Raw genomic sequence first — 19222 nt, 5'->3', positions numbered from 1 at the left:
CCCAGATGTTGTTGAACTACAACTCCCATCACCCCTAGCTAGCAAGGCCAGAGCTCAGGGATGATGGGAGTTGTAGTCCCAACAACATCTGGGGACCCGCAGGTTGCGAACCGCTGCTCTAGATGTTTATGGACGCTGAAATTTCATCATTCATTCCTGGCCAGCATGACTAGAGGTCATGGGTGGTGATGGGAGTTGTAGTCTAATAACATCTGGAGGGCCACAACTTCCTTGGACCTGAATTAAAAGGAGGAGGCGGTTAGGGAAAATCAAGGCCAGTGACGGTTTAGTTCAGGCACGTTCAGAACCTGTGTGGTTCTCTTTCAATTAATGAAAAAAATGTTTAAAAGTACTTTTCAAAACAACAACAGATTCCTTTTTGTTTGGGATAATTCAGACTGAAATTCCCAGGTGTCAAAAAAGGTTATTTATGTATGCCACTACTGTGGCCCATGTTTCGTTAGCCCAAAAATGGAAAGCGAGCGAGGTCCCAACCAAAGAAGAATGGCAACTCAAGCTGACAGAATATGCGCAGCTTGCAGACTTAACATACTGAATAAGAGAACAAGAACCCACGTTTAGAGAAGATTGGAAGACGTTTATGGAATATATGGGAAATAATTGTGCACAGCTGAAAACGCTGGCAGCATTAAGATAAATTCAGCAGTGTAATTAAGCTTTGATGGATGCAATAATGGAATACTGAATGGCCTAGTTTTTGTAAAATATGCAGGGATTTATGATGTGTAAAAGGAACCGTGGAAAGAGAAGAAGGGAAATCACTGATATTTTAAGGATGTAAAAATGAGTATTTTAAATTGTAAAACAGAAAATTTAATAGAAATGATATACAAAAAATAATATGAATGGCTTCCTGTATCCTCAGGTCTACGGGTCCGTCCTGCGCATCCTGCAAGTATCCGCGGTGGACTCGGGCGAGTACGTCTGCCGCGTCAGCAATGGGGCAGGCCCTAAGGAAGCCTCCATCATGGTGACCGTACAACAGCAAGGACACACACATGGTTCAGCACATGGTAACGCTTCCAGGACCTTTCAGGCCATAGAAGGGGAAAGGGCTCTTGTGCGCGCGCGCACACACACACGCACACACACATACATATATCGTTGATTGGAACCTAATGATAGACAGGTGGCAGGGAGGACATAATGCTTGGAGTTGGAGTCTTTGGGTCTCTTCCAACTCTACAATTCTGTGATTCTATGACCTACCCCCCAGGGCCAAAAACATTTCCCACCTTTGACTCAAAGTATTTGATGACTGTAGAGCAGTGGCGTAGCGTGGGTTGTCAGCACCTGGGGCAAGGCAAGTAATTTGCGCCCCCTAACCCGTGGATTTGCGCCCCCTAACCCTAACCCCCAGATGTTGCGCCCGGTGCGGCCAGCCCCCCCTGCACCCCCCACGCTACGCCACTGCTGTAGAGGAGTGTATTTTTTTGGGGGGGGGAGCTGCCCCATAGCAGCTCACTTTACTCCATTGCCTCCCAACTTGTTACAAACTGTTTTTAATGTTGTTTTAGCATTGTATCTCACCCTGTATCTTAGGGTAAAGAGCGGGCAAGAAATAAATAAATTATGGTACTCCCAAGGGACTCTTCTTCCATTTTTCCTTCCCCTCCACAGGGAGTGTACTTCTGAGCACCCGAGTGCAAAGAATGGAGGGTGCGATGCTCCCCCCTGCAAGAGGGCAGGGCTTCCCAGAAGCTCCTGGCTGTCCCTGGTTGGGAGCAGGGTGCTGGGCCTCTCGAGTCTGATCTGGGCTCTTCTTGTCTCTGTAGACACCCCACCAGTCAGGATCGAATCTTCATCGCCGTCCATCACCGAGGGGCAAGACTTGGAGCTGAGCTGCCTCGTCACAGGCCAGTCGCGGGCCAGGGTCACGTGGTATAAGCGAGGAGGTGCACTCCCCGCAAATCACAAGGTATGGAGTTGGTGTGTGTGCGCCTGGCCAACGAGGCCCACAAACTCAGCTCCAGGAGGACTCAGACTGTCCCTTTGCCCCCTCCACCCTGCAGATATCTGGCTACCATTTGAGGATTTTGGCGGCTACGGCAGCAGACTCCGGAGAATACGTATGCCGGTTAAGTGACGCCAGCAGCGGGGCGGTGCAAGAAGCCTCCATTGTGGTCACCATCTACGGCACCTCCCAGAGTGAGTCAAACAATGCTCTGGCCATGCGCCGCCTCGCCAGTCAGAGGCAGTGAATACCAGCTGCTGGAAACCACAACAGGGTGGGGGGCGGAGTTGCTATTTTGCTCGGGTCATGCTTGTGGGCTTTCCTTGGGGCATGTGCTGGGCAGTGGTGTAGCAGGGGTTGCCATTTCCCAGGGCAAGTATCCTCAGAACTGCCCGCTGATAGGCTGGAACAAAGGGACAATAGCTCGGTGACCTACCTGAGTGGCAGCCGTGGCAGCCCATGAGCGTCGAGCATTGCGGAGAGGGGGGCGGGGGATTGGTTGGGAGTCCATGTAGAAGGAGCCCTAGCAAGTGTCCGTCACCCAAATTTGTTCCTCATTCCGCCCATACGGACATTGAGAGATTTTCTGTGTGCCCTTGGCCTGCCCCAGTAGCCAGATGCTTCTTAGGTTTATAGGCTAAGCCAGGCATCCCCAAACATGGCCCTCCAGCTGTTTTGGGACTACAGTTCCCATCATCCCTGACCACTGGTCTTGTTAGCTAGGGATAATGGGAGTTGTAGTCCCAAAACAGCTGGAGGGCCGAGTTTGGGGATGCCTGGGCTAAGCGTTTAATTTCTTCTGTTGTGGTTATCATCCTTGGCTGCCGGTCTCTGGAGCACTGTCGGAAAAGGTACCCTCCAACCTTCAACCGAAGGTGCCACCTTGCTGCACTAGGTCCAGGGAGGTTGGGGGGCAATGGGCCACCTGCCGGTGTGGGGTCCATGTACCAGACCATGCCATCCCTTGATGCCGGTCCTGTTCTGGTCTTTAGCGTTTTGGAGAGGACTGCATCTCCATGGCAGAGCAACTGCTTGGCATGCAGAAGGCTCCAGGTTAAGTTCTCTGGCAGGTGGGGCTACGAAGAGACTCCCTGCCTGCCTGAATCCCCGGAGAAGCATTGCTGCCAACCAGTGCATGCAGCACTGAGCTAAAGGGAACAAAGGTCTTCCTGCGATCCTTTTAAAAGCAACCCTTCATTCACAATCCTGAGGACTAGAATCTTGCTGGGGGTTTTATGGGAAGGGCCTTAGCTCCGTGGAGCTTTGCATGGAGAAGGTCCCAAATCAGTCGCTGGCAGCATCTCCAGGTAGGGTTTGAGAAAACTCCCTGAGACTGTGGAAAGGCTCCACCGGTCAGTGCAGACAAACCCCAGCCAGGTGGACCAAGGAGCTTATACAAAGGTGGCTTCTTCTCTTCCTTCTGAACTCCCAGCCTCAGGAATCACCCCTCCGCTGAGGATCGAGTCTCCATCGCCCTCCATTGTCGAAGGACAGACCTTGGACTTGAACTGTGTCGTGGCAGGACAGGCAGGTGCCACAATCACATGGTACAAGCGTGGCGGGACCCTGCCAGCGAATCACCAGGTATGTAGGCAGTGCGGTCTGGGGGCTCGAGTTGGTGATTCTTCCTTGCCCCGCTCTTTCCTGGCCTTGCTGGCTGGCCAGCAGTAAACCTTGGCATGCAGAAGAACCCAGGTTCAGTCGCCAGGTAAGGATGGTAGGAAGCAATTTCCGATGCCTCTTAGACAGGCACTTTCTGCTGATATAGGAAAGCCCTCCATCTCTATTGGCCTTCTGCTGGTTTTGAAGGCACATCTGTTTAGACAGCCATTCCCTATTGACCCAAGTCTGCTGTTTTAATGGAATTGCTTTGCGTGGTGAGTTCCCAACCCCCCCAGGTGGAAATAATGACACAATTATTAAGGTTAGTGGGCTAAAAAAGGCCACAACTTTATCGGTTACAAGTGATGAGTGGTATTGGCTTAGGCATTGGTCCTAACCAACTATATTCGACTCCAGCCCATCTACTTGAAGTCCAGGAAGGGTTAACTACCAGTAGGGGGAGTCCTGCTGATGCACATCAACTAGGAACTCCCCCGGGGTCAGCGATTGGGGGCGTGCCTTAGGCCCTCACCTCCCTAGACTTCGGACAGGGCCACGCCCCCTGAATCCTTTAACGGACTACCCTTCGATATACGGGGCAGGTGATGGCGCTACCTCCTCTCTTCCATCTACAGAACTATATCAATGCCTAACTGCCAATACCCAGAAAGTTGTAATGATTTGCTACGAGGTAGGCGAAAACCAAGTGGCTGGTGCCAATTTGACAAGTGGAAAAAATTCCTACCAGGCCCCTCAATGGCGACCAACCAAGGTCCATAGCAAGGTCAAAGGACGAAAACCTTATAGGGCGGGAGGATGGGAAAAACAGGAACAGCTGGTGGGCGGCAAAGAGGGAGGGCCTCATCCTGCCTATATAGGGCATGCCACACCCCCGAACCAGCCGATTGGCCAGCTAGGGGGTGATGTGGCCAGGAATCCCCCAATCGCATGGAGGGGCCATGAAGCCCGCAACCCCACCTCCTCCTTAAGGCGGAAGTGGCTTTATTGCACAGTGTAACCACGCCGTTAATTTTTCAATGTTTAAGGCGATTGATTGCACATTTTAACTGCGGTGTATTTTTTAAAGGTGGTTTTGCATTTTAACAATGTTGCACAATTGGTTTTTATGTTCTGCAAACCACTTAGAAGCCATCCGATAGTTAAGCAGTCTTGAGCCAGTGTTGCGTAGTGTTTAGAGTGTCAGACTAGGACTTGGGAGAGACCAGGGTAGTCCATGGCCTGAATCTTAACACAGTTTTGGAAGAAGCCAGGGAAATCACTGTAGAAATGAAGAGGGCGCAAGAGTCCTTCTGGTTCGCAGGCTGAGACCCTACCTGCCCGCAGACTGTCTCACCAGAGTGGTGCATTCTCTGCTTATCTCCCGCTTGGACTACTGCAATGCGCTCTATGTGGGGCTACCTTTGAAGGTGACCCAGAAACTACAACTAATCCAGAATGCGGCAGTTAGACTGGTGACTGGGAGTGGTCGCCAAAACCACATAACACCGGTCCTGAAAGACCTACATTGGCCCCCAATATGTTTCCGAGCACAATTCAAAGTGATGGTGCTGACCTTTGAAAGCCCTAAACGGCCTCGGTCCTGTATACCTGAAGGAGCATATCCACCCCCATTGTTCAGCCTGGACACTGAGGTCCAGCTCCGAGGGCCTTCTGGTGGTTCCCTCCCTGTGAGAAGCGAGGCTGCAGGGAACCAGGCAGAGGGCCTTCTCAGTAGTGGCGCCCTCTCTGTGGAACGCCCTCCCGTCAGATGTCAAGGAAATAAACAACTACCTGTCCTTTAGAAAACATCTGAAGGCAGCCCTGTTTAGGGAAGCTTTTAATGTTTAATGTTTTGTTGTGTTTTTAATATTCTGTTGGGAGCTGCCCAGAGTGGCTGGGGAAAACCCAGCCAGATGGTTGGGGTATAAATTATTATTATTGTTGTTGTTGTTGTTGTTGTTAAATTATCATGTAAATGAATGAATAAATACTATTGAGAGAGATGATGATGATCCTGCTTCTCCCACCATTCCCAGATCTCCGGCTCTCACCTGCGCATCCCACAAGCCTCCACAGCTGACTCTGGCGAATACATCTGCCACGTCAACCTGGACTCCATCGTCAGAGAAGCCTCTGTCATCATCTCTGGCACCAGATCCACCTCCAGTAAGCATCGCCCCCTGCAGGAAGGGAGGGGAAACATAAACAGGGTGGGCTGGGGTGATGGGAGCAAACCTGCCATTCTTTGACGCCTGCTGGCCGGCTTGGCCTTCCTTCACCTCTCTCTCTCTCCACCTGGCTCTCCCAGCTTTAGACATCACCCCCTCCATGAGGATCGAGGCCTCGTCCCCCCACGTTGCCGAGGGACAAACCTTAGAGCTGGACTGCATCATCGCCCACCAGGATCAGGCCACAGTCACGTGGTACCGGCGTGGAGGAGCCCTCCCGGCTAGCCACCAGGTATGCCCAGTTTTCCCCTCGCATTTGCCCCGGGTGCCAAGTCTTGAGCATTCCCAGTTCAAGATCTCCAAGCAGGGCTGGGAATGTCCCCTGGAGAGTTGATTCCACCCAGTGTAGTCTGTACTGAGCTAGATGCAACAAGGGGCCCAACTTGGCGTAAGGCAGCTTTTGATTTTGCTACTTAAGACAGCCCTACTTTTGCGACACTTTGGAACTTCCTGCCGATTGAGATCATGCAGTTCCCTTTGGGCGCCTGCCAAAAACATTATCATTTGCTTCATTTTTTCATTTCACCATTATTATTATCATTTTTATATAAATTTATTTATTTGGTTTATTTATTATTTTCAGATTAAAGTTTTACAACCACCTATCCAACATACCTCATAAAAACAAGATTCCAAGGAATCTACTGGACTTCCCTCCTCCCCTTTGTGGGTCCTATTGTTAGTCCTTTCCTCCTGCATCTTTTATAGTAATCCAAACCTTTTACATCTCCATTGTATCCAAAATTCACCATTAAACTACAAGTGTCATTCCAATTCTACTTACTTACGATTTTAAATGTTTACAATGGTTTTTAAGATAAATTATACATTTTCCCCATTCCTTATTAAAATTTTGGTCTTCCTGAGTTCTAGTTCTTCTGGTCATTTTTGCCATTTTGGCATAATCCATCAACTTAATGCTGATTTTTTTCATTTCACTTTAAACTTGTATACTGCCTTTCTGTATTACTATGCACAAGGCGGCTTACAAGATGAAGAAACAACAAAATAGACCGCAAAGGGCGCACATGTAATAATCTAATCCAATATGTTCTAGTTTCAATAAGCCTGTCTGAATTTTAACCTGTTTCAGTATTTTAATATTTTGTCTGTTTTAAACTGTTGCCATAAATGTTCTCGACCTTATTGTTTTATCTTTTTGTGACCCGCTTCCAGGTTTACAGTGGTGCCTCGCAAGACGAAAATAATCCGTTCTGCGAGTCTCTTCGTCTAGCGGTTTTTTCGTCTTGCGAAGCAACCCTATTAACGGATTAGGGCTATTAGCAGTTTAGCGGTTTAGTGGCTATTAAAGGCTTAGCGGCTAAAAGGCTATTAGCGGCTTAGCGGCTTAGAAAAAGGGGGGGAGCGGAAAAAAATCGGAACACTCGCAAGACGTTTTCGTCTTGCGAAGCAAGCCCATAGGGAAATTCGTCTTGCGAAGCAGCTCAGAAACGGAAAACCCTTTCGTCTAGCGGGTTTCCGTCTTGCGAGGCATTCGTCTTGCGGGGCACCACTGTATTTCTTAGAATCAAATAAACAAAGGACGAGATGCATGCCTTTTTTTAAAAAAGGACATACACCATTGCAATTAGGGCATGTGCTTCAGAACCTGGTAACAACAACAACAACAATAAATAATTTTATTTATACCCCGCCCTCCCCAGCCAAGACCGGGCTCAGGGCGGCTAACACCAGATATAAAACAATTGATTGAAATACAACTTAAAAAACAAGATTAAAATACAACATTAGAATGCAGTCTCCTTTCAGTAGAAACTCAAATCAAGAACTTTTGGTAGGACTGGGAGAAACTCCCCAGGGAGCTGCTGGTGGTCAGTGTAGTCAGTACAGAGCTAGATGGACCCAGGTGTTGGGGTCTGATGGGAGTTGTAGTCCAAAACACCTGGAAGGGCCTGGGTTGAGAGATGCCAGATTAGCTTAGCCAGACTAAAAACTCACATTGTTAACGAAAACGCCTTTAAATTGGAAACAACTTCCAGGCCTTCGGATCCCGCTTGCGGCTGGTGAAAGTCTCTCCAGCGGATTCTGGCGAGTACGTCTGCCGCGTCAGCCGCGATCCTGCCACCCAGGAGGCCTCGGTCTTTGTCACCATCCAGCAGGGCGGCGCAGGCTCCTTCCGTAAGTCTAACAAATGCTCAGTGGCAGGTTCCCCATTGGCAACATCTCCGGGTGGGCTTGGGAAAAGGCTCCCTGCTGGAGGGCCACTGCCGGTCAGTGTAGACATTATTGAGCTAGTTTGATCACTAAAAGGCAAAAGGGGTGTGTGGGTGGCACTGTGGTCTAAACCACTGAGCCTCTTGGGCTTGCCGATCAGAAGGTCGGCAGTTCGAAATCCTGCAATGGGGTGAGCTCCCGTTGCTCGGTCCCAGCTCCTGCCAAGCTAGCAGTTTGAAAGCATGGCAGTGCAAGCAGATAAATAGGTACCACTGTGGCGGGAAGGTAAACGGCGTTTCCATGCGCTCTGGTTTCCGTCACAACATTCCGTTGCACCAGAAGTGGTTTAGTCCTCCTGGCCACATGACCTGGAAAGTTGTCTGTGGACAAACGCCGGCTCCCTCGGCCTGAAAGCGAGATGAGCACCGCAACCCCATAGTCGCCTTTGACTGGACTTAACCATCCAGAGGTCCTTTATCTATTTACCTTTTAGTTTGATCAGTGAGCCTCTGGCCTGATCCAACAGGCTCATCTTACACAGTGAGCCTCCTCAGATTAGACCCACTGAAGTTAACAGACACAACTACCTTAGGGTCATCAATTTCAGCTGCTTGACTCTGAAATTGCACAATTTCTCTCTCCCTTCCCTCTTTTCTTTGGCAAAGCAGCCGCCGGTGTGACTCCCCCAGTACGGATTGAGTCTTCTTCCACCTCCCCCACTGAGGGCCACACCCTGGACCTGAAGTGCATTGTGGCAGGACCTGCTTCGCATGCCAGAGTCACGTGGCACAGACGAGGAGGTGCCCTCCCTGCCGGCCACCAGGTATGGGTTCAAGAGGCCTTGGAACCAAGACATGGTACTCCAATGTTGTCAGGGGCTGGACTGAGGAGGAATGGTGGGGGCTGCTGCCCCCTTCTCCTGAACCTTCCCAAAACAGGAGGACAGTATAGATTTAGATCAGTGGTTTGCAGAAGGGCATAATTCAGAGGCTGCAGAGGGCAGAAGCTGTGAATTATTGGAAGAGGAACAGCAGAAAGAATCAGCAGCACCAAGGGAGGAACAGCTGACAGACTCAGTGACCTTGGAAAGCATTCCTGACTCCCCCTCCCAGGACCAGGTGCGCATTGAGAGTAGGAGAACAGAAAACGCTGAGGCAGAAATCCCCGATTAGCCCACGCAGGGGTTAGGAGAGACATAGAGGTGTGGGACTTTACTTGGAGCAACGCCATTTCTAGAGAGAGACCGCGCTCCTTTGTCTCTCGCTGTGATTATTGAATAAATGAATTGGTAAGAACTCTTCTTTTTTATCTGCTTCTTTGCTGCCACCGGGGGAGAGATCTGATTCCCTGAAGCCTGACAAATGTGCAAGATTCCCCCCCCCCAAACACACACCCCCTCTCATCCTAACTTGCCCCTCTCTCTTTCTCTCCTCCAAGGTCTCTGGCTCCATCCTGCGTATCCCACAGGCTTCAGCTGCAGACTCCGGAGAATACGTTTGCCGTGTCACCAACGGGACGTCCGTCCACGAAGCCTCCCTCATCATCACCATCCAGGGTGGCCCGGGCTCCTACTGTAAGTCTCCATTCTTTTTTAAAAAAATCTATTTATGCTTTTCACTAGTTTTATAATCATTTTAACATTTCAAAACTTGACTTCCTCCCCCATCTTTCTGCAGTTCCTTAAATTTATTTTTAATACCTTCTGCATATCCAAATTAACTCAATTTGCTCATTTATTCATCTACTTTAAATATATACTCTTACGAAACTGCAGGTTATTACAATAATCCTGCCAATGTTCTTATCTGTTTGCAATTTATCTGTAAATATTCCATAAACCATTTCCATTATTTTATAAAAAAGTTTGTTATCTTGATTTCTTATTTTTCTGGTAAGTTTTGCCATTTCTGCATAAGTTCCATAAGTTTTTTTTATCCATTCTTGCTTTGCTGGGATTTCTGCTTCTTTCTATTTTAGGATGAGTAACATTCTTGCCGCTGTAGTCGCATACATGAATAAGTTTCTGTACAGTTTAGGTAGTTCCGTCCCTATAATTCCCGACCTCTCTTCAAAAACCTCCCAACGAAAGAAAACTGAACGGCTCTTGACTTCAGAAAGATGTTTCGAATTGGTAAAACAGAAAGAAAAAGAAAGAAAGATATTTTGATTGTTTAGTCAGGGTCTCTTTTCTTGTTTGAGTTTGGGAGGGGTGGGGAGAACGTGTGTTTTCCGTCAGGTGAGTTGGCAACTTGGCAAAAGCTTTCTCTGCAGGAAACTAACAAATTCTCTCCCTCTTCCCACCTCTCTCCAACTCCTCTGGCTTCTCCAGCTGTGGGCGTCACCCCTCCAATACGGATCGAGACCTCCTCCGCGTCCGTTGTGGAGGGGCAGTCAGTGGACCTGAACTGCCTGGTGGCGGGTCAGTCGCAGCCAAGGGTCATGTGGTACAAGCGAGGTGGCGCCTTGCCCCTCAACAGCCAGGTAAGGGGGGGGACGGACTTGGAGCTCTCTTGGGTCAGGGATGAATGGAGCAGAGGAGGGAGGATGAATCGCATTGGACTGGAGGGTTCCTCCCATACTCCACTGAGAAGCCAGGAGTGCAGCTGAACCCGGAGAGAGCATTTGGAGTAAGGAACCCAAGGCCAAGGGATGGGAACGTTGTGGTTCTCCAGTTATTGCTGGACTCGAACGCACATCATCACTGACCATGCTGGCTGGGGCTAATGGAAGTTGGAGTCCAGCAACACCCAGAGGGCCACAATTTCTCCACCTTCCGCCTCCTGATCATTTTCTCTCTCCCTTGGAGCAGATCCTTGGATCTCGCCTCAGGATCCTGCAGGCCTCGGCGGCCGACTCGGGTGAATACATCTGCTACGTGAACGACGGCGACAGTCCACTGGAGGCCTCCGTTATTGTCTCCATCCCCGGGAGCTCTGGTTCTGCTTTTGGTACGTCGCCTGGGAAGCAGAACCCTGCCACGGGGCAAAGGTCCTGCAGGGAGAGGCGCCCAGGCCCCCAAATTGCAAACTGCCCCTTCAGATTTGGGAAAAACCACCTCACCACTCTCCAGACTTTGAGGGTTGGTGACAGGTTGTGTGTTTCTGCAAAGTGCCCTCTGCGCATGTCCAAGCCACTCTTGCTCTTCGCTTGAGAACTGATGTTGGAAATAGGGACATCAATATTATTATTATTATTATTATTATTATTATTATTATTATTAAATTATTATTAATATTATTATTAATAATAATAATATTAATCTTCAAAATTATTACAAATCAAACCAAATTACTTCAATTTAATACAATTTCTTAAAATCACGTTTCCCGCTCCTGTTGCAAACATATGTCAATCATTTCCACCCGTAGCCTCATCATCTCTTATTTCATATCCAATTGATCCTTCGCTTGTCCTTAGTCTATTCTTGCAGTTGCCCACATTCTTTCCCTCCTTGCAAACAGTGCCTCTGTTACATAATATAAATATAAAATCCATTTCATGTGTGCAGTCCTTCATTTACATTGCTGTTTCAGACCTGGTGTGCTGGGAGGATTAATTACTGTCTTCCATTCTTCAGTTCTTTGCAGTGTTCACTTTGATGGGACAAGGTCACATTCCATTCCTTCCACTGTTGACCAACTAGCGTACGAGCTGCGGCCAACAATAACATGTACAATCTCCGCCATTAAAATTCCCCTCTGGAGTTCTTCCTTGGCACACAGTTAAAACAAAGTCTTTTCTCAAATTCGGCCTCTTGCCAGATCTATTCTGCAGCCATTCTTTCTTTGTGCTGTTGTAAATAAAAATTGCCCTCTTCCCTTATGGGGTATCCAAGAGCCCATATAGAGTCCTTACATAGGTTCCCTATTGGTAGGAGAAAATAACAGAGGCCAACCAAAGAATATTGAGAAGCAAAGCAGCTAGTAAGCCTGATCTTTATTGATCTGTTGCAACAGGGTGCTCCCCTCACCCACAGGAAAGGAGGAGGACCTAGAAAAATGGTGTGCAAGGCCTTATAAAGACTTTTGAAATTGCCACCCTGTAGATCAAGACCACCCCCAGAAACATCATGCATACATCACAGAAGGGGTGTAACCTAAGACCACCCCTCAGATACATCACACCTACATCATAGAAAAGGCTAAAACAGAAATTTGAATATTGTTAATCCCTGTTGTTGTTTATCTCCTGTATGGCAGGTTACTTGATTGGATTGCCTGGGGAGCCTGGCCATTCTTTTGTAGTGATAAATACTTAGTTCCTGGGCCAGGTCACAGGCTCACACCCTATTCATATCTTAAATGTGCCCTTAAGACAGGATTTGTGAGGAAAGAGACAATGGGGAGGTTTCCCACTTTGACCTTGCAGAAAAAACATTTGGTCAGTTTAGGAATCAAAATGGTTCCAGGTTGGTATTCCTGTGCTGATCTATGTACGTGCTTGGTTGATACACTTATGGACATTACCATATATCTAAGACCATAAAATTCCTATCACAGTGCTCTGCCTTGCTCCCTCGCACTCCTGGTCCAAGTGGAAAGAGGGACCCCACACTCTGCGACACACAAACGGTTAAGCCAGCCTTAGCTTGGAGGGCATGGGGATCTTTGGGGTGGAGCAGCACAGCTCGCCCAGAACACCTGTTGAGCAGAGATACACATCCACACCTTTCTTTCCCTCCCACAGCCTCTGGCATCGTTCCACCCGTGAGGATCGAGTCTTCGTCCTCATCCCTGGCAGAGGGACAGACCTTGGAGCTCAACTGCCTTGTTGCTGGCCAGGTGCAGCCCAAAGTCACCTGGTACAAGAGAGGGGGGCCCCTCCCAGCCAACCACCAGGTACATGCGTTCCCCCTGGTCCTTTCTGTTGGGATAATTCAGACTGGAAATTCCCAGGTGTCAGAAAAGGCTGTTTATGTATGCAACAAATGTGGCCCGTGTTTTGTTAGCCCAAAAGTGGAAAACGAGCGAGGACCCAGCCAAAGAAAAATGGCAACTTAAGCTGACAGAGTATGCGCAACTTGCAGGCTTAACATCTTGAATAAGATAACAAGAACATATGTTTAAAGAACATTGGGAAACGTTTGTTGAATATATGGGAAATAATTGGGTACGGCTGAAAACGCTGGCAGCAGTAAGATAAATTCAACAGTGTAAAAGAGTTTTGATGGATGAAATACAGTGGGTTATAGACGCTTCAGGTTACAGACTCCGCTAACCCAGAAATAGTACCTCGGGTTAAGAACTTTGCTTCAGGATGAGAACAGAAATTGCATGATGGCGGCGCGGCGGCACCTGGAGGCCCCATTAGCTAAAGTGGTACCTCAGGTTAAGAACAGTTTCAGGTTAAGTACGGACCTCCAGAACGAATTAAGTTCGTAACCCGAGGTACCACTGTAATGGAATACTGAATGGTATAGTTTATGTAAAATATGCAGGGATTTATGTTATGCAAAGTGAAGCCTGGAAAGAGAAGAAGGGAAGTCATTGATATTTTTTTAAGGATGTAAAATGAGTATTTTAAATCGTAAAACAGAAAATTTAATAAAAATTATATAAAAAGAAAAAGAAAGAAGCTAGCATTTCCCTGCATTGCAGGGGTTTGGACTTGATAACCCTTTGGGTCCCTTCCAATGCCACGATTCTGAAGTCTTCCAATTCCTCTTTCTCCCCCCCCCCCAGGTCTCCGGCACCCGCCTCCGCATCCCACAGGTCTCCTCCGCCAATTCCGGAGAGTACGTCTGCCGCGTCAGCAGCGCTGCTGTCACTCAGGAGGCTGCGCTGGTGGTCACCATCCAAGACGGCGAGAGCCCTTCCCATCGTGAGTCTCCTCCAGTAGAGGCTGAGACCCCCCCCCAGCCCTTAAATTTGTGTTGATCTAGGCAGCCTTTAGAATATTCGCTGGAGACCCTCATTGCTTTAAGGGAATGGCTCCCAAAGTGGTGGTATCTCCCGGGGGGAGGGAATGGGATTACCTAGGGGGCAGGTGCTAAGAGGCAAGCAGGTGGGGGCGGGATCTCCAAGTGTGTCAATCACTTATGTATGATTGACCAATCTGGAACCTCAGTTGAAACACCTTTCTTCCTTCATATTTAAAACTTCAAAAGAGGTGTGGGAAAAGGAGGCAACAGGGCAGATAGATAATCAAAGCAGGGGGGGGGGCAAATATGGGAGATACGTACATTGAAAATGTTGTCTGTAAGAATAAAAGAAAATTATTGTGAATGAGTTTAGAGATGGTGTTTAACACCAGGCAGATTAAATCAAATAAACAAGGACTATTCGGTGTTATGTTGTAGGGGATGCCAGGAATCCAAGAATTACGTTCACATGTGGTGGGGGTGTAAATATGTAAAAAAATATGTAAAAAAAATGGCAAAGGGTGTTTAAGGAGATAACAGAAATCACTAGGTTAAAGCTAACCGAAAGTCCAGAGGTAGCATTATTATCCATTTACGATGGGGTGGAAGGTTCGCAGGCTAGAAAGGACTTACACACAAATTAATTTATTGACAGCTGCATGCATTATGATAAAAGGGGCAAGCAGAATATAAAATGGAAGGATGGTATAAAGAGGTGTGTGGGATATAGCTATTGATGATAAATTGACATGTGCCATTAAGGTAAGACGGGGAATAGGCAGGAGAAATGATTTCGAGGAGTTATGGAGGGTGTTTGTAGAATTTGTACTGTTAAAACGGAAAGGGGTCAAACCATCGCAATTGGTGCTGAAATTCTGGGAGGTTGCATAGTTACAGTGGAGTGGTCTCGGTGGTGGGACACATTTTTATTCTGATTTATTTATGATAATTACTTTGCCAAAATAAAATTATTATTTTAAAAAAACAACATTAAAGCATTACCACTCTTATCACACTCAAAGCTGTTTCCTTTGGCTGGTTTTGCTTGTATTTACCATTCAGAATGGTCAGAAGTTAAGGCAGGTACTGGTAACAGCTGTTGATTTTATGGCAAGGTAGTTGCCACTCATCTGTGGTCCATGTTTGTTAAGGAGCCGCATAGAAATAAGTATATCCTACGAATTTCTTTGGCTATTTTGTTTTGCTTAGCAAGAATATGCAAAAATATTTTTAATGCAATATCTAGTATCGCAGTTAATCAGCTGTGTCAGATTAATTACATTAAATAGTTGGATTTTGAATGAATGTGCAATTAATTGCTACTGCATTGAATTTTATTGTGCTGTTATTTTCCTTAGCGGGTCGTGCAAACCACTCTTCTGAATTATGCTTTTTAGCAGGTAGGGTAGATGGTACAAAAGGGTGAGTTTATGGAAACAAGGGACCCAAAACAAAACAACAACAAAAAAGGTTGCTGTTGCTCTTAGACTCCTTCTTTCTCCCCACATTCTTGCAGCTTCAGACACGGTTTCCCCTCTGAAGATCGAGTCTTCGTCACCCTCCGCTGTTGAAGGGCAGACCTTGGATCTCACCTGCACTGCCCCAGGCCAGCCCCAGGCCATATTCACGTGGTACCGGCGAGAGGGACCCCTGCCAGCTGGCCACCGGGTAGGGAAAGAGCCAGGCCCAGAAGGCCTCTTTGGGCAGCGGGGGGAGGGCAGTGTCCAGGTTCACGTGGGGCACAAGCACTGTGGGTAACAGGGAGCGTTGGCACCTTTCTTGGGTACGAGATGCCAGGAAGATGCTTGCAAAGAGAGAACTTGTCTTTAGCTGTGACTGCAGGAGGGTTGGACTCAGTGACCTCCTCCAAATCTACGATTCCATGCAAAACAACGAAGCATGGGATGGAACAATGGAGAAAATTCTAGAACAACAATGGGATATCAGCTCCGCGAAAGGCATGAGGGAGAACAGCAACAACCAGAAAAAGATAGATACAGTGGTACCTCGGGTTACATACGCTTCAGGTTACATACACTTCAGGTTACAGACTCCGCTAACCCAGAAATAGTGTTTCAGGTTAAGAACTTTGCTTCAGGATGAGAACAGAAATCGTGCTCTGGTGGCGCGGCAGCAGCAGGAGACCCCATTAGCTAAAGTGGTGCTTCAGGTTAAGAACAGTTTCAGGAACTTCGGAACGAATTAAGTACTTAACCAAAGGTACCACTGTATAACATTTTATAAGGACAGGAAGAAACTCCACCGACAGAATAACTGGCACACACAGGAAGAGCAAGGATATGGTTTTGAGTGCCTCACTTGTAAATTTATAAATCATTTTCATTTAATGCGGCAAGACGAATAGAAGTTATTAATATTGCAGTTGTTGTATAAGGGATTGTTATTCAGACTGGAATGTGGTTGAAATTAATAAGATTTTGGAACGCTGAAATAAAGAAAACCATCAATTCTAGCACACAGGGGGCCACCTAAATGACACAGTTCGGCATTTGAACGATTGGTGTTAGTAAATTGGTATTGTTATAATGAGGCTATAATTGGAATGTAATTGAAAATTAATAACATTTATTTTTTTTAATGGCGGGAGAGGAGGTAGGTAAAAGAGACACCAGGAGCCCCTGTGATGTTCTTGTTTCATGCAGCCCTCTCTCTCTCTCTTGGCACACAAAGGTTGTCGGTGGTCGCCTTCGCCTGGTCCAGCTCACCCCAGCCGACTCCGGCGAGTACGTCTGCCGTGCAAGTGGTGGAGCTGTCCCACAAGAGGCTTCCTTGGTGGTCTCTGTCCTTTCCAGCGCCAGCGCCGCCTCTCGTACGTCTAAGGTTCTGGGCTGGATGGGGGGCGGATAGGAGAGATGGGCGGTGTCTTCAGAGGGTCAGCCTTACCCTCGCTCCATCCCTGCAGGCCTCCAGAGTCCGGTCATCTCCATCGACCCCCACAGCACCGCTGTGCGCAAGGGAGCGGACATCTCCTTCAAGTGCCGGCTCCACGATGGCGCTCAGCCCGTCGAGATCTCTTGGAAACTGCCCAACAACCAGCTGCCAGGTAGGCGGACTCGCGATGGCCACCTGGACCTAGCGTCAGTTTGTAAGAAAGGAAGGAAGTGAAGGGGTGCGGGAAGCGCTTGTCAGCTCAGCCGACAGGCCAGCAACTTTTGGAACGGGTCAGTAGAGCAGCTTGCAGTCACTAAGAACTTCAGATTGAGGTTGAATCCTGACAAGACAGAAGTACTGTTTTGGGGGGACAGGGAGCGGGTTGGTGTGGGGGATTCCCTGGTCTTGAATGGGGTAACTGTGCCCCTGAAGGACCAGGTGCGCAGCCTGGGAGTCATTTTGGACTCACAGCTGTCCATGGAGGCGCAGGTTAACTCTGTGTCCCGGGCAGCTGTCTACCAGCTCCATCTGGTACGCAGGCTAAGACCCTACCTGCCCACCAACTGTCTCGCCAGAGTGGTGCATGCTCTAGTTATCTCCCGCTTGGACTACTGCAATGCGCTCTACGTGGGGCTACCTTTGAAGGTGACCCGGAAACTGCAATTAATCCAGAATGCGGCAGCTAGACTGGTGACTGGGAGCGGCTGCCGGGACCACATAACACCGGTCCTGAGAGATCTGCATTGGCTCCCAGTACGTTTCCGAGCACGATTCAAAGTGTTGGTGCTGACCTTTAAAGCCCTAAACAGCCTCGGTCCTGTATACCTGAAGGAGCGTCTCCACCCCCATCGTTCAGCCCGGACACTGAGATCCAGCGCCGAGGGCCTTCTGGTGGTTCCCTCATTGCGAGAAGTGAGGCTACAGGGAACCAGACAGAGGGCCTTCTCGGTAGTGGCGCCCGCCCTGTGGAACGCCCTCCCATCTGATGTCAAAGAGATAAATAATTACCTGACATTCAGAAGACATCTTAAGGCAGCCCTGTTCAGGGAAGTTTTTAATATGTAACGCTGTACTGTTTTTAACACTGATTGGGAACCGCCCAGAGTGGCTGGGGTATAAATAATAAATTATTAATATTATTATATTGTTATGAACCTGAGCTTGCTTATTTCCTCCTCCCTCCTGGTGCATTTTCCTTTTGCGCAACACACACGTACATCCCCATGATCTCCTGACTTGAACCTCCTTTTTCTATTTTGTAAAATTTATTTATTTGGCTTTTCAAATTAAGATTTTACAATTGTATAGCAACATACAGTATAAAAACAAGATTCCACAGAATCTCCTGGACTCCCCTCCTCCCCTTTGTGAGTCCTTTTATTAGACCTTTCCTCCTGCATCTTTTATAATAATCCAGATCTTTTGCATCTCCATTATATCCAAATTTCACCATTAAACTACAAGTGTTATTCCAATCCCACTAACGCTTTTAGCCGCCTACAGTGGCTTTTCAGATAGATTATAAGTGTCCCCCATTCTTATTAGAATTTTCCTGATTTCTGATTCTTCCGGTCATTTTTGCACAATCTGCCATTCTTCTCTGGTAGGGACTTTATCTTCTTTCCATCTCTGGGCTAATAGATATGGCAGTCATGGTCACATACATAAATAGTCTTTTCTGCTCCTTTGGGATTTTGGCACCTAGAATTCTCAGTTGATATATAAATGAATAACTAAAAAGAGACAGGCCCGGACAGAGCTCTCTCCCACTTCCCCACTACAGATAACGTGAAGATCAGCCCGAACGGGTCTGTGGTCACCATCTCCAACGCCCAGCCCCAGAACCAGGGGACTTACCGCTGCCTCGCCTCCAACCGATTTGGGATAGCCAACAGTGTGGTCAACCTGATGGTGCATGGTAAGTGAGCATGTGGAGTGGAGAAAACCCCTTGGTTCCTGGAAAATATCAGGGTACTATTACAATGACTTGATTTGCAGCGTCGCCTTAAGCCTGAAGGCGGTGACTTACACAGCACACAGAGCTAGAATAGTTTTAGTTAAACGTGCTCACACTATAAGCATCCTCAAAAAGGGCACATTTTCCTCCAGGGGTGGCAGCTGGTAACCAGTGGAACTGCTGGCATAAGAGGCAGGGATGCCCAAAAGTAGGCGGAGCCAGAGCCAGTCATTGGCTGAGCCACAGCCAATGAGAATCAGAGCTGACTCATTCTCATTTTTTGCCCCCCAACCTCCTCCCGGCAAAGTTTTGCAAGGGCAGCACAGAGGCCAATTCAAGTTGCTGGGAGCTGCAGGAGGGAAGAGTTGCTCTTGAACTCGGGTCCTGTTTGTGAGTTTCCCTGCCCCTCCCGCCCCTGCCTGGCTGCCTGTTTAGAACCATTCCAGGGGGAGGCCCTGCCAGTGGGCATAGAATCATAGCCTCGTATTGCTGGAAGGGACCCCCGTGGTCATCTAGTCCAACCCCCTGCATTG

The 19222-nt window shown here is 48.0% G+C and overlaps 1 protein-coding gene and 1 long non-coding RNA gene across 19 annotated transcripts in view; one reads left to right on the top strand and one right to left on the bottom strand.

The window, feature by feature from the left end:
* The window catches only part of HSPG2 (heparan sulfate proteoglycan 2), a 212890-nt gene that overhangs the window by 158859 nt on the left and 34809 nt on the right, over positions 1 to 19222 (top strand). For all 18 annotated transcript variants that reach the window (XM_082229608.1, XM_082229623.1, XM_082229618.1 and 15 more), the window contains 17 exons: positions 887 to 1034; positions 1797 to 1939; positions 2034 to 2169; positions 3408 to 3559; positions 5614 to 5743; positions 5886 to 6037; positions 7806 to 7944; positions 8649 to 8803; positions 9418 to 9553; positions 10310 to 10461; positions 10790 to 10928; positions 12667 to 12818; positions 13662 to 13800; positions 15357 to 15508; positions 16532 to 16670; positions 16764 to 16904; positions 18516 to 18650. In XM_082229608.1, coding sequence (XP_082085734.1) covers positions 887 to 1034; positions 1797 to 1939; positions 2034 to 2169; positions 3408 to 3559; positions 5614 to 5743; positions 5886 to 6037; positions 7806 to 7944; positions 8649 to 8803; positions 9418 to 9553; positions 10310 to 10461; positions 10790 to 10928; positions 12667 to 12818; positions 13662 to 13800; positions 15357 to 15508; positions 16532 to 16670; positions 16764 to 16904; positions 18516 to 18650 — 2440 coding nt within the window. The remainder of the gene's footprint in view (positions 1 to 886; positions 1035 to 1796; positions 1940 to 2033; positions 2170 to 3407; positions 3560 to 5613; positions 5744 to 5885; positions 6038 to 7805; positions 7945 to 8648; positions 8804 to 9417; positions 9554 to 10309; positions 10462 to 10789; positions 10929 to 12666; positions 12819 to 13661; positions 13801 to 15356; positions 15509 to 16531; positions 16671 to 16763; positions 16905 to 18515; positions 18651 to 19222) is intronic.
* LOC309536582 overlaps positions 11902 to 19222 on the bottom strand; it is a 221452-nt gene continuing 214131 nt past the window's right edge. Inside the window, exon 2 of the long non-coding RNA XR_014221645.1 lies at positions 11902 to 12104. This is a non-coding gene — a long non-coding RNA (uncharacterized lncRNA). The remainder of the gene's footprint in view (positions 12105 to 19222) is intronic.

This window comes from Podarcis vaucheri (genome assembly GCF_965113315.1).
Source record: "Podarcis vaucheri genome assembly, chromosome: 7".
Lineage (NCBI taxonomy): Eukaryota > Metazoa > Chordata > Lepidosauria > Squamata > Lacertidae > Podarcis > Podarcis vaucheri.
Note: the sequence above shows the minus strand (reverse complement) of the source record. Positions and strands in the feature narration are given on the sequence as shown.